Source organism: Aphidius gifuensis, linkage group LG3 (genome assembly GCF_014905175.1).
Source record: "Aphidius gifuensis isolate YNYX2018 linkage group LG3, ASM1490517v1, whole genome shotgun sequence".
Lineage (NCBI taxonomy): Eukaryota > Metazoa > Arthropoda > Insecta > Hymenoptera > Braconidae > Aphidius > Aphidius gifuensis.
In genome coordinates, this window is record NC_057790.1 from 13,083,478 (window position 1) to 13,098,027 (window position 14,550).

At 27.8% G+C, this 14,550-nt stretch overlaps 2 protein-coding genes across 3 annotated transcripts; both read right to left on the bottom strand.

Annotated features, from left to right (window-relative positions):
• Positions 1–3,230: 3,230 nt before the first annotated feature.
• LOC122851984 lies at positions 3,231–6,396 on the bottom strand. Of its 2 annotated transcripts, XM_044151528.1 has the most exons (3): positions 6,294–6,396; positions 5,795–5,845; positions 3,231–5,701 (listed from the first exon to the last, which is right to left on the bottom strand). In XM_044151528.1, the coding sequence occupies exon 3, from the start codon at positions 4,883–4,885 to the stop codon at positions 3,977–3,979; it is 909 nt and encodes a 302-aa protein (XP_044007463.1). In that variant the 5' UTR covers positions 4,886–5,701; positions 5,795–5,845; positions 6,294–6,396; the 3' UTR covers positions 3,231–3,976. The 2 variants fall into 2 exon arrangements, with proteins under 2 accessions (XP_044007463.1, XP_044007464.1); XM_044151529.1 differs by lacking the exon at positions 6,294–6,396 and having other exon boundaries at positions 5,795–5,902.
• On the bottom strand, positions 5,125–11,730 carry LOC122850920 (coiled-coil domain-containing protein PF11_0455-like). Its single transcript, XM_044149971.1, has 4 exons — positions 10,539–11,730; positions 5,795–5,845; positions 5,475–5,701; positions 5,125–5,133 (listed from the first exon to the last, which is right to left on the bottom strand). Exons 1-4 carry the CDS (start codon positions 11,728–11,730, stop codon positions 5,125–5,127), a joined length of 1,479 nt encoding a protein of 492 aa, XP_044005906.1.
• Between the last annotated feature and the right edge of the window lie 2,820 nt (positions 11,731–14,550).

The window sequence follows — 14,550 nt, forward strand, 5'->3', positions numbered from 1 at the left end:
TTTTTTTATTGAAGTGAAACTTCTTTACGGAGGGTAGCAAAAAAATTCGAGGCCCTGCTAGCGTTACGCGCTCGCGTTGACTCTCTGTCACACGCTTGCGTTTACTCTCTGTCACACGCTCTCCTATACTCTCTGTCACGTATACTCTTTCTGGTATACTCTCTCTGGTATACTCTCTCTGGTATACGCTCGGCCACAAGCGGATAAACTCGGAACGTCAGCTCCTATGTGTGTATGCGTGAGCGACTTTTTTTTTTTTATTTAAATATTATTAAACAGTTCAACTGAGTTTAATACTTAAATAATTGATTTTCAAAAAAAATTCATTTAAACGTATTAAGCAATAGTTATCTCGCGGGTTTAAAGAATCATTATTATAATAACAATAAAATTATTATAAATATATATAAATGATGATAATATTACCAATTATTCACAATAGTATTGATATTAATAATAATATCTATAATAATAATATTTTGAATATAAATACTAATAATTATCAATATTTATATATAAATGTTATTGTCAATGTTATTATTTATATTATTAATATCACTGATATTATTATAAATCGATAATATTATTGTTATTATTACTAATATTATATTGATATTATTATCATCGATGATATTTTTGAAATTATTATTTTATTTATACTATATGGTTATATATGAATAATATTATTATAAATAATAATAACTCCAATAATATTATGATTAACAATAATATCAATATAATATTAGTAATAATATCGATGGTATCAATTATATTGCCGCATTAAAGAATGAAGTGCCAAAAACGTCAATTTTAAAGGAAAAAGGGCGTAAGTGCAAATTTATAAATTTTCGGGTTTTTCATCTAATTTTAATACTTAAAAAAAAGGGAAAATGTGCGTAACAACCTTTGATAAAGAATAAAGGGCGTATGTCCAAGGATTTACGCCTTTTTTCCCGTTATCAAAATAATTTTTGATAAAAGATGAAAGGCATATTTTCAATTTTATTTGAAATTTATTTAATGGCAGGATTTTTTAAATTATTGATTGTTTACTGATAATTATACATAATTTATTATCAATACGAAAAACATAAAAATAATTACAAATCTTCATCTCTTATTAAAAATGATTTTGAGAATGGAAAAAAGGCGTAAGTCCCTGAACATACGCACTTTTTTTTTCTTTAAGCCTTAAAATTAGATGCAAAGCCCGAACTCACACCCTTTTCCTTTTAGAAAAAAAAAAAATCCTAAAAATGGCACTTACGCCCTTCTTCCATTAATGTGTCGATATAAATAATAAAATTTATAATAATAATATTCGAAATATAAATACTAATAATTATTATTAACTAATAATATTTATATTCGAATATTATTGTCAGGATTAATATTATTATTATTATTATTATTATTATTAATATTCAGCGTGACATGAAACTACTCTGAAAGAAGTTTCACTTCCCCCGCGCGTACTCGCAACACGCTAATTTTTTTTCATATAAATTGTATTTTATGAAATTATATATTCAGGGTCCAATTGGATACCCCTAGCTCTATCTTATGAATTATAAAGGTAACATTTAAGGGAGCAAAGGCATCCCCGAGCACCCCCGAATATTCCCGACCTACCCTACGGTCAGCTTGTACCACTGACCCAATATATCGATCAGTTCACTGGGATCTCTGATCCTGTGACTACCAGCTTTAACTGCTTTAACTGCTTTAATAAGTGCTTTAAAAAGTCTTAGAATAATTTTAAGAGTCACCAGCCAAAAACTGTAAGTTATATTTATCCAATATTTCATTGATTTCAAGATAAAAAAGTGTCGAGAAAATTTTGGAATTTAAAAACTTGTCAGTGGCAACATTGTTTATCTATATATCAAGGAGTTTTTCCCGAATTTTTAAATTTTTTTAGCAATAATTTACCAAGTTATGAATTAATTAACAAATCGTGAGCTGCCGCTGCGATCGTAGGCCCGTAGCAAACGTATGAGCACTCTCAAGTCAGTGTAAATACTAATCTCTTGCGCATGCAAACATACAAATGGTGGCAACTGACAAGTTTTTACATTCTAAAATTTTCCCGACACTTTTTTTCTTGAAGTGTGTATTAAATTAAAATTATTGTGTCAAATCAAAGGAATTGATCTAGACTAATAATTAATTTATTAGGTATTCTTTCTTTTTTCTACTATATACTCCAAAAGAAAGAGTAAATTAGAAATTGGGAGGTATCGTGAATTTTCACGTAATGATCAAGATCCAAAAAATTCTTACTATTACACAGTAAAAAATAGTTGGTAAAATTAACAAATTCAGTTTGTTAATTTAGGTCCACCAACAAAATGTTTGTTAATTTAAGGCGAAGCAATACCTTTGAAAAAGGCGTTTCACAAGAATCCCGGGTAAAAATCATTATGTCTCTCGGAGATATTTGAGAGGTCTCTGAAATGTCTCTTAGTCAAGTCTCGTTTGTGGCACGATCCGAGACTTGGCTGAGAGACTATGTTAAAGTCTCTATAATATCTTTGTCTCTCATAAATATTTCTCCACTAAAGCACACTAAAGAGTCTCTAAAAATTACTATGTCTCTCGGAGATATTTGAGAGATTTCTGAAATGTCTCTCAGTCAAGTCTTGTTTTCAGCATGATCCGAGACTTGGCTGAGAGACTATGTTAAAGTCTCTATAAAATCTTTGTCTCTAATAAATCTTTCTTTGAAAAATAATTATGTCTCTCGGAGATATTAGAGAGACTGTGTTAAAGTCTCTATAAAATCTAAAAAAAATAAAGAAACTATATAAAAAATAAAAAAGCGATACAGTATAATCTCTCTATAGTGACATCGTCGGGGCTCAAATTCTCGGAATTTATTATAGAGAGCGTCTCCCACTCTAGCGTCGAGGGGAATTGAGTGAGCGCGACGGATAGAATAATAAAATGAGAAAGAATATACTACGTCACACACCGATACACCAACACAAGTAGGGACATTCTGGAGTGAGGGAAAAAATTCTCCTACGCTGACGCTCGATGTCACTATAGAGAATGTCACTATAGAGAGATTATACTGTATCATATAAATTAAGCCGTATTGATTATAAATTTACAATAATTTTAATAAACTCAAAATTCATCTAAAACATAAATTTTATTGTAAAAAAAAATTAACCAATCAATAATAATAGATGAATTAAAAAAAAAATATTACATTTTTTTTTTTTTTTATCAATCTACAAACAAGTATTTTTTATATTTTTAAAGTACACTTTTAGATTTATTATGTTATAAAATTCATGGGTTTAATTGCGTACATTTTATTTCTACCAGATTTTTCAATTATTATTAAAAAGTAAATCGAGTCAAGCTGGGAAATATTGATAGCGCACAACGGTCCCATCGAATTACACTCAAGTTTGTTTATGAAACGTCGTGGATTCTCAGTGCTAAATATATTTTCGTAATTGTATTTTCTAATGATCATATAAGTAGTAGCATTCTCTATACAGTAATCACATATTCCTTTTTCACATTCACAATTACAAACTCTTACAAACATTTCAATTTGTCCTATCAATTGTTCATTATTTTTAATGTATGAAATACAACTTGAATTATTTTTCTTATTGCGAGTGTAAGGAAAAGAAGTGTACAATTTTCCATTTTTAAATAGGCGATGGAATTTGTATACTCTTTTATTGATATTACTTTCGTCAGCATTTATCAAAGCTTGTGTGATTATTGGATCAATTATTTTTAGTTTTTCGACGTGTCCTACAATACCAATACCATGACTTATATAGTTCATTTTACGTCTACACACGCCTTTGTTTTTTAACTGTTGATAAAATAACTGTGATGGACTACCTTCAAGAAGAATATTATGACTTAGACCATCCAGCATCATGTACAAAGAAACACTACGACACATTTGTATTTGTGCATCTCTAGTTGCATGTACTAACTTTTTTTAAATACCGTTTGCGTTTTCAAATGAGAAACACGATACAAACCACAAATTTCCAAATTCTACTGTGCTTTCACATAGATGCAACAAAGAATGTAAGTTGCAAGACATGTATTTTTCACCATATAATTCTTTAAAATCAGATACATATTGTTGTAAAAGAACAGATGAGTCGTTTATATCACCATGCGATATACTTTTTTGGCTTAATAAATATATGGCTAACACCAACAATGTATGGTGCTTAAAATATTTTTCTTGCATTATATCGCTCAGTATCGGAATCGAATAATATATCAAAAACATTATGAGTTCCCACGCCTGCCAGTATTTATAATCATCAGTAGAACGAGGAAGGTGTTCAACAAAAGATGGGACTCTCATAGACAAAAGACGAGTATTAATTATTTTTGAGTATGTAGATAAAGAAGCTGGATGGATAGAATAATCTACTGAGACCCAAAAACGTAAAAGCATTTTTGTTATTCCCGAAATCATATGCATCGGATCCAGTTTTGTTGTTTTAATGAAATCTGGTACAAATTTAGATACTATTGTTGGCCCTGTTACCCCAAAAACCGGTTTAATTTTGGTACCTATTTTAGCAAATTCTAATGTTTCATTCGTTGTTCTTAAATTAATATTATTAGTTCGGGTATACACACGCCTATTACTAATTTTTATTGTTTTTGTTTTGCACTTGTGACATCCGTACAATGAGTTGTATTGTTTCATGCATAAAAAAAGAGTTTTTGCCGGCATGTCTAGAGTGCCGCCAATAACTAAACCTGTTAATTTTATTTCACGATTAATATCTTTCACATAAATTGAAACACCATTATATAAAGCCGAGAGCTGAGGCATGAAACAATTTAAAAATAAATTGGAAATGGTTTCTTTGAGCCAGACCATAATCCAACTAAAATCATATTTTCTACTTTATTTCTTTCTTGAATAGGTAGTTCATTTATCTGGAGAAAAAGTGGCCACACTCCAACTTTCGATGATTTAAATAAAGGTATTCCATCTGAATTCCATATAAAGGAAATATTATTTGGACAATTTAAATTAAAAATACTATTATCATTTAAATAATTCTGATACACCGAGCCATCATAAATTTCTTCTAAGTTATTATCATTTTTTTTTTTCTATTTAATCTACATTGTAACAGGTTATAAATATTAGGGCGATTGAACATATTTTTTAGCTGTGAAACTATCGGTATTTCTATTAAATAATGTGATGATTTAGAATCGGAACATTGTGTGCAAGTGTTTTTTTCGTTTAATAATTTAATACCGCATTGAGGGCAGTAGTAATGTCTAGTCAGTGGTGTTTCATATCGTTGTAGCCACTTACGAAATAAAAAAAGACTTTTTGCACAGTGGTTTGGCTTTGGACAATGTATCTCTAACCATTTTAACATATCTGATAATAGCGAATCAGATATATCATGGCGGAGATACATTGAAAGTGTTAAGAGCATGCTTTCACTCACAGAGATACTTGCTCCCGGAAAAAGTAATTCAGAATCAGTATCGTCATTTGTATTACACTCGTCAAGATTAATATTAGATGGATCATCGAATGTATCATCAGATGAAACACTATCAGAATCATTTGAGCTCACATTTGTTACCGACTCTGTCTCACTTTCAGTCTCATTCAGAGTTTCAGCATCACCATCATCATCATAAATTGCAGCATTTGGTACACCTTCATTATCTGGACAATTAATAAAATTAAAATACATTTTTAACATAATTTTAAAATTTTTACTTGTACTGAATTAACATTATAATGAATATTTTTAATTACCTTTTGGCAATGGTAAATTGACGACATTCTCAGAATCTGACAATAAATCATCTGTTAGATAACAAAAATAATATCTATTTATCAACTCATATATAAATTAAAAGATAAACGTGTAACATATGTATATATATATAAATCAAAATAAAAAAAAATAAAATACATACTTATACATTTACTAAATTTAATTTAACACATTCAGAGTATTATTTATATTGTAATTCTAATTCAAGAAAATAATAGAATTAAGGAAAAAAAAAAGAGCTGAAATTTTATCCGACAGTTATAATTTATATTGATTTCATTTTATTTTATTATGATATCTTTATCATTCTATTATACTCATATCGTTTAATGCAGTTTTGTATATGTATATTGCTATTCATTTATATTTTAATTTTTTTATAATAGTCATGCGATTGATGAGTAAAACAAAATTAATTTCATAATATAGAAAAATAAAAATCAGTATATATGTATATAAAATTTTAATACAACTTACGTGGTGGAGTATTAAATCTAATCTAATCTCTTCAGCTTCATCGTCACTCGACGTAGAGCTCAAACGTTGTCTTTTTTTTAAAAAAATGCGATACAGGGAGCGCCGTGAATAGTCTTTTAAATATTTACACTTCTTGGGCATAATAAAACTTTATTTTAATTATATAAATGAATGGTTACTGTATAATAATTTTTTATTTTTTCGTATTTACAATTTGTCTTCTTTAGATACCTTTGTAAAGCATCTGTGATAATATAGTTTTTTTTTTTTTATTTACAATTCTTGTTGCTAACTAAACTTTCTTTTGTTTATTCATTGGTTTTTTTATGATACATTTGACATAATGATTTTTACCCGGGATCACCCAAACTCTTTTAATATTGAACTTAGAGGCATGAAATTTTAAAGGTCAATATAAAATTGCATGGCCGATGGGCTGATTGTCTCAAAAATTGTTAATAACAAAAAAAAATTATTAATAAATTACAGTTTCTATAAAAACGCGATTGACCCGTTTTCATTTAAAAATGCATTCTCAGTTTCCAGAATTTGCAGGAGAACTTAGAATAATATGGCCGATGGGCTGATTATCTTAAAAATTGTAAATTATAAAAAAAATTTTTATTGTTTTTTTTAATAATTATGACCTTTTTTATCATCAATCACCACGTCATTCTTCAAAATTTGTAAAAACTAGATGGCACTGAGAACGCTTCTGCAACTTGGGGGATGAAATTTAGGTTGGGGGCCCAATGCCCATGATGTGAATTGTGAGTGCGCTATGGCGCATAAGAAAGGTAGGGAGACGGATTTGCGTAATGTAGGGAAAGGTAAAAAGGAACCTGAAAAATACGCGAAAATATAACACAATAATACGGTAGAAATAATTTCAAATAACACTTGTAAATTCGGTAAAAATCGGAGCACAATTTATTTATAAATTACCCTGTTGCTATTACATGAAAATGCGATACAAAAACAAGTTTTATTGCCATTAGTAATTATTGAGCTCTATTATTGGGACGTCCCTTTCCCATAACAAAAAAAAATATTTCTGCTTGTTATTAACTGCAGCTGCATTCCTTCGTGTACACGTTCTTAGATTATCATATGGTTTAACTTATTTCCAACTGGATTTGTTCTATAACTATTTAAAATATTACAAATTATTAATATGTATCTTTACGATTATTAAAAATGTTATTCTCATTCGAGTTCTCGAGGTTCTTCCGAATTTTCCATAATTTACTACTGCTTCCTTATGCTGGATGGTCAGTGCTTGAAAAAAATTAGAGAAGATTATTAATATCATTACCTCCTAATTACTGGACGGCTAGTGTGAAAGAGTAACAAAAATTTTATGATCGATCGTCGTCGCGAACCTGGCTGACTACCATCTTGTTTTACCTTCCCCCCCACAGTAAGCGTGAGCTTGAGGGAGGCAAAGCTTTACGCTAAGCGACACGTTTATATTTTTATAGAATTACTTCTACTTTTATTCGAATTTGCATATACTTTATTAACTGAATTTATTTCCGCATAACCGGAAAAATTTGCCTCTATATTATTTGGCGAATTTGATTTATTTTCATTTTAATTTGGGGTTAACGTTTCTTCTCTAATTTTATTTATTACTTTCCTTTTCCTTTTCAATGCTATTACATGCTTTTTTGTTATATGGGTTAAATAACAAGTGTATAATTTCACTTTCAGATTCATATTCTTTCTCATGCAATAATTTTTCCTTCAATTCGTAACGTATTTTATTAACTTTTGAATTTTCATTTTTACTCTCACTCAAAGAATTTCCATTAAATTTTTAATTGATACTCTCGCTCAAAGAATTTTTATTTATAATCTCACTCAAAGATTTTCATTTATGCTCTAACTCAAAGAATTTTCATTTATGCTCTCACTCAAAGAATTTCTATTTATAATCTCACTCAAAGAATTTGCATTAATACTCTCGCTCAAAGAATTTTCATTTAATTTTTCATTGATACTCTCACTCAAAGAATTTTCATTCATGTTCTCGCTCAAAGAATTTTCATTGATGCTCTCACTCAAAGAATTTTCATTTATGCTCTCACTCAAAGAATTTTCATTTATAATCTCACTCAAAGTATTTTCATTAATACTCTCACTCAAAGAATTTTTATTTATATCAACATCATTTACTTTTAATAATTTTTCATCGAAATGCCTACTCAAAGGACTTTTATTTTTAATAATTTTTTTTTTTTTTTTCAAATGCCTACCCAAAGGACTTTTATTTTTAATAATTTTTTCCAAAATTAATACTCTCACTCAAAGAATTTTTATTTATATTCTCATTCAAAGAACTTTCATTTATAATCTCACTCAAAAAATTTTCATTAATACTCTCACTCAAAGAATTTTTATTTATATCAACATCATTTATTTTTAATAATTTTTCATCGAAATGCCTACTCAAAGGACTTTTATTTTAATAATTTTTTTTTTTTAAAAATGCCTACCCAAAGGACTTTTATTTTTAATAATTTTTTCCAAAATTAATACTCTCACTCAAAGAATTTTTATTTATACTCTCATTCAAAGAACTTTCATTTATAATCTCACTCAAAGAATTTTCATTAATACTCTCACTCAAAGAATTTTTATTTATATCAACATCATTTATTTTTAATAATTTTTCATCGAAATGCCTACTCAAAGGACTTTTATTTTATTAATTTTTTTTTTTTTTTAAATGCCTACCCAAAGGACTTTTATTTTTAATAATTTTTTCAAAATGCCTACCCAAAGGACTTTTATTTTTAATAATTTTTTCCAAAATTAATACTCTCACTCAAAGAATTTTTATTTATACTCTCATTCAAAGAATTTTCATTTATAATCTCACTCAAAGAATTTTCATTAATGCTCTCACTCAAAGAATTTTCATTTAATTATTAATTTACACCGTCCGTTTGCAAGTTTCCCTGCACTCTTTGCTGGAATTTTTTCTTAATGCAATTAATTTCTATATGGTCATCCCCTCTACAGAAATCACAACCTTGAATCGAGCCGTCTTTTCTATTATCCGCGTATTTATTACCATTCATGTTACCGTTGTTATTTCTCATATTATTACCATTATGATAACCGTTCATATTATTATTATTATAACCATTTTTATTTCCATTATAATGGCTATTATTATTACTATTATTGTAACCATTATAATTTCCATTATTATAACCATTATAATTTGGCCGTCGATGCTGATTGCAGTCTTTCGCTTGATGTCCAATTACGTTACATAATTGGCATGTTGGCGAAGTATAATTTTGTTGTGGTTTGACATAATTTCCAATTTTATAACAAGTTTTTGCGTCATGACCTTTCATGTCGCAAATTTGGCATACTTTGTCATTTTCTAGCTTTGATGCAATTGTTGGGCAATTTTTCGCTATGTGCTCATTGCTATCACATAGTTGACAGTTTTGTTGGTTTTGGTTTTTCCAACATTCTTGGTCTGTGTGATTTCTACTGTCACATTTCGTGCATTTTTTCAAAATTACGAACTCTTGTGTGCAATTAACTGCCAAGTGGCCCCTTTATCTACATTTGTAGCACATTTTCAATTCCCTTGTGGCCATGGATTTTTCCTCCATTGCCCCTGGACGTTTAGCCAATTTGCATTGTGGTGCTGTATGGTCTTTTTCTTGTCATAGTCCGCAGAAACTTACTTCGAAAGTTCTTTTCTTAACTTCTTCTCTGCCTAATGTTGCCCTTCTGGCCAATTCTTCTTCTCTTTCTGCGGCTTGTTGGATAATGCTTTCATAGCTTTTTGTCCAATTTATGTAATCTCCAAGTTCAGGTTTGATTCCTGACTTCAATACATATTTTGTTAATTCTTTCATTCATCTTTAATTTGTTTTGGTCTTTCATTTTCTGTGGGCGTATGCATTTCTTCAATAAAGTTTGTGCATTCCCGAATTCTTTTAACGAAGCTTCTCACGGGTTCATTATTTTTTTGAATGAGTTTGAAAGCCTCACCAATTAACACTTTTTCGTTTTTAGTTTTGCTTATCAATTCCCTGAGTGCTTTCATCAAATCATCAATGCTTTCGAATTTCTTTTTGGTCATGTCGTCACGTACCTCTCTACTTACTTTGGTACGTACTATCATTTCGACCAGATTCTTTTCTAGGTCTTTGCCTACATAGTCTCGGCTTTCCTCACATTCTATTCTGAATTTTGTGAGTTCTTGAGACTTGCCTGTATAATTGGAAATATTTTTACATAATTTATTCATAAGAGTCATAAGATGAGTTGTTTCTTGGATCTCTGCTACTCTTTTTGCTGTTGCGTCCGCCATTGCGTTATTTATTGGAGTTTTTTGTTCAGATTCAATATTGAGATTATCTGTATTTTTATTATCGTTGTTCTTACTTCCCTTATTTAAATTATTAACTGTAACTGGGCTTGTATTTAATTCTTTTTCTTTTTCTTTATTCTTTGTATTTTCAAGATCAATTCCAGCTATTAGTATTTGTAATTGCACAATTTGTTGAGCAACCTCGTCTTCCCAATATTGTTCTTCCAATTCTTCTATCGATATTTCTTGTTCTTGTTCAATTGATGCGTCGCTCTTGCTGTCGCTGCTGCTGCTGTCTGGCAACTTGGTGTTTCTTGCAATATAATTACTGAATCTGTTGTTATAATTATCGTCGTCGTTGGTTATAATTGAGTCGTTATGATGATGTATATTTATTGTGGGTGAATTAATATGAACTTTTATTGGGGTATTAAATGTAAATTTGTTTGGTTCTGGTTCGTGCGTTTCCGTTACGTTTTCTAACGGCGATGGTATTTTTTCTAGAATTTCTTTATCTATTTGATTTTTGATTTCTTGACTTTGTTTACTACCGAAAAACGATTTAGCTAATGAACCAAAACTTTGCCAACTTGAATTGGTCTTAATGTTCTCGCCAAAAACTTTAACTTCTTGTTTTTTTTCGAATTTTTCTTTTGCGAGACGGTCCACTTCAAGTTTTTGGCTCCAAAAATCGTTTAAATCTTTGTTTTTGCGTTCTAACTCAGATTTTTCTGATTCTAGACGCTCTATTTCAATTTTCTGTTCAAATTCGGAAATTTCTTTATTTTTCCTTTCTTCTTCAAGTTTGAATCTTAATTTTTCTGATTCTTTTTGAAATAATCTTGTCTCGAAATTCGGATTTGTTGCATTTAATGGTGTATTCAAATTTATTAAATTGAAGCTTTCGTTTACCCCGTTTTTGAATTGTTGATTTTTCCGTAATACCAAATTTTGCAAACTATTTCTACTTTGAATTGATCGTGCTTCTACCCCTGACAGTTTTTTTCTGTCTGGACCGTAGTATAATTCCCCTCTTTTTCTAAAATTATATCTCTTTTCAGGTTTATTTATTTCCGTTTTTTCACTCGACATTAGGGATTATTACAATTTAATTTTATGCCAAAAATTTATAGTGGCTAAATAAGGACCACCATCCATTAAGTACAATAAAAGGGAATTTCGTTGCAAGATTATTGTTGTTTATCAAGGTTTTTATTATTTATTCCCCCAAATTTGCAATTAGTTTATAAATAAAAATGATATAAACTCAAATTATTATCTATATAAAATTTTGTAGAGTCAAAAAAAAACAAAAATTCAAAAAGGGTAAAAATAAAAAAAAATTTTATTATTTATATTCAAAAATTTCTGAGAATACTCTAATTCTGTATCAATAGGTGATTGGAAATGTTCATTAATTGTAAAAGAAATGTAAAGGCAATGTTTTTTTTTTTCCAATTAATTAAATTAAAAAAAAAAAATTTAAACAAGTTAAATTTTAATTAATTAATTTTAATTTTCAAATTTATAAGAATAGTATTAATTCCGTATCCATAAACTATTTGAGTAATCCATTACTTGCCCAAGAAAAATGATTTTAACAGAAATGTGGGTTCAAATCCCAATAAGGGCGATGTTTGTTTTTTTTTTTTTTTTTTTTGTAAATAAGTGAAATTTAAAGTGTTTAAATTTTTATCAATTAAATTTTATTTTAAAATTTATAAGAGTAATATTAATTTTTATATTCATAAACTATTTGAATAGTTCATTACTTGTGAAAGCAAATGATTTTAATATAGACGTGGGTTCGAATCCCAGTAAAAGCAATGTTTTTTTTTTTTTTTCTTTGTAAATAAGTAAAAATTTAAATTGTTTAAATTTTAATTAATTAAATTTTATTTTAAAATTTATAAGAATAATATTAATTTTTATATTCATAGAAGGAATTAATTTTCCGTTACGGTTAAAAATTTTATTATATATATTGATTTTTTTTTTGTATCCCAGAAAAAGAAATTTTTTTTGTAATTTAAATTAAGTTGATATTATTACTAATTGTTATAATGTAGGTGGTATATATTTAAAGGGATGATATTAGCCTATCGATCATTTGGACACAACCGACGTACTATTGCTAATTAATATATCGATTAGTCAAGAATAAGATCGATTACTTATTATTTGACAACGTGTAATTGTTGAATATTGAAAAAGGAGTAATAATATATCGATTATTGAAAATAAACTCGATTGTTTATTTATTAATAATGTAAATGTTAAATTATTAAAATTGGAATAATAATATGTCGATTATTTAAAATAAACTCGATTGTTTATTTATAAAAAAAAATTGTGTAATTGTTAAAAATCGGAATAATAGTATATCGATTATTTAAAATAAACTCGATTGTTTATTTCTTAAATGTTTAAATGTTAAAATATTAAAATCGGAAAAATAATATATCGATAATTTAAAATAAACTCGATTGTTTATTTATTAAATGTGTGAATGTTAAAATATTAATATCGAAATAATAATATATCGATTATTCAAAATAAATTCGATTGTTTATTTATTAAATATGTAAATGTTTAAATATTAAAATCGGAAAAATAATATATCGATAATTTAAAATAAACTCGATTGTTTATTTATTAAATGTTTAAATGTTAAAATATTAAAATCGAAATAATAATATATCGATTATTTAAAATAAACTCGATTGTTTATTTCTTACAAATGTTTAAATGTCAAAGTATTAAAATCAAAATAATAATGTATCGATTATATAAAAAATTAATTCGATTGTTTATTTATTACAAATGTTTAAATAAATGAATATTTAAAAAGGGAATAATAATATAATGATTATTAAAAAAAAATATGAGATCGGGTTTCGTATTAATTTACAATGTGTAAATGTTGAATATTTAACAACGAATAATAGTATATCTATTGTTTAAATAATATCAGTTTTTATTCACTAAAAATGTATAAATAAATAAATATTTAAAGAGTGAATAATAATATATTAATTATTTAGATAAAATTGATTATTTTTTTTTTTATTTATTAAAATGATTTAATAAAAATTGTTTTTAATTAAAAAGGGGGACTTGACAGCCGACATTGATGGGTTGCAACGCCATTGCATTTTCTAATGGTGGCTAAGGGTTGTTGGGACCCGCCCTTCGGTGTTGGCTAGGCCCGCTCGTCTAGCTTTCCTCGTACGCCTATTCGGGGGAGGAGTTTGGGCCTTAGGGGTGTTTTCCGTTTCCCCGCAATGGCTGAACTTCTTCCCTCTAGTTCAGTTTTTCCCCGCGTGTCGTGTTTTCCTTTTTTGAATTTTGTGTGTCTATTTCGTTACCCCAAATATTTAATTATTTAAATTATTATTTATTCGTACTAATTATTGTTGACGAAGGACTCTTAATTCCCAAATATTTAAATAAATTAAATTATTATTTATTTATAACAATTATTGTCGCAAATGAATTTTAATCCCTCAAATATTTAAGTTGAATAAATTGTTTTTTTTTTTTTTTTTGTATTGATTAACTTATTGTTAATGTGTGTATTTTAATTATTGAAAAGGGGAGATAAATTCCTGAGATTAATTTTGATTGGCTATTATCCATATATGGTTAATAACTGTTGTATAAGGGAATTAAATTTTAAATATTTAAACCAAATAATTTGTCATTAATGTATGCGTACTCGACAACGTAAAATAAATTTGGATGTTTGAATTAATCGCTTTATTTTTACTGTGAAGAAATTAAATAAATTCCAAGTCTTTCAGTATTAGTGACTGCGTGCTAATTACTAGAAATTTAAAATAATTTCCCAATATTTGAAACCATTGATTTGTTATTGATGTATGCGCGTTAATTGTTATTAAAGGACAATAA

Excerpts from the sequence above, each read along its gene's own strand:
- LOC122850920 (XM_044149971.1), bottom strand. The coding sequence starts at position 11,730 with ATGTCGAGTGAAAAAACGGAAATAAATAAACCTGAAAAGAGATATAAT. Across the intron at positions 5,846-10,538 it reads AAATATTTCCAATTATACAG|ATGATTTATTGTCAGATTCT; the intron begins GCAAGTCTCAAG and ends GTTATCTAACAG. Across the intron at positions 5,702-5,794 it reads CAATTTACCATTGCCAAAAG|ATAATGAAGGTGTACCAAAT; the intron begins GTAATTAAAAAT and ends TTAATTGTCCAG.
- LOC122851984 (XM_044151528.1), bottom strand. The coding sequence starts at position 4,885 with ATGGTCTGGCTCAAAGAAACCATTTCCAATTTATTTTTAAATTGTTTC.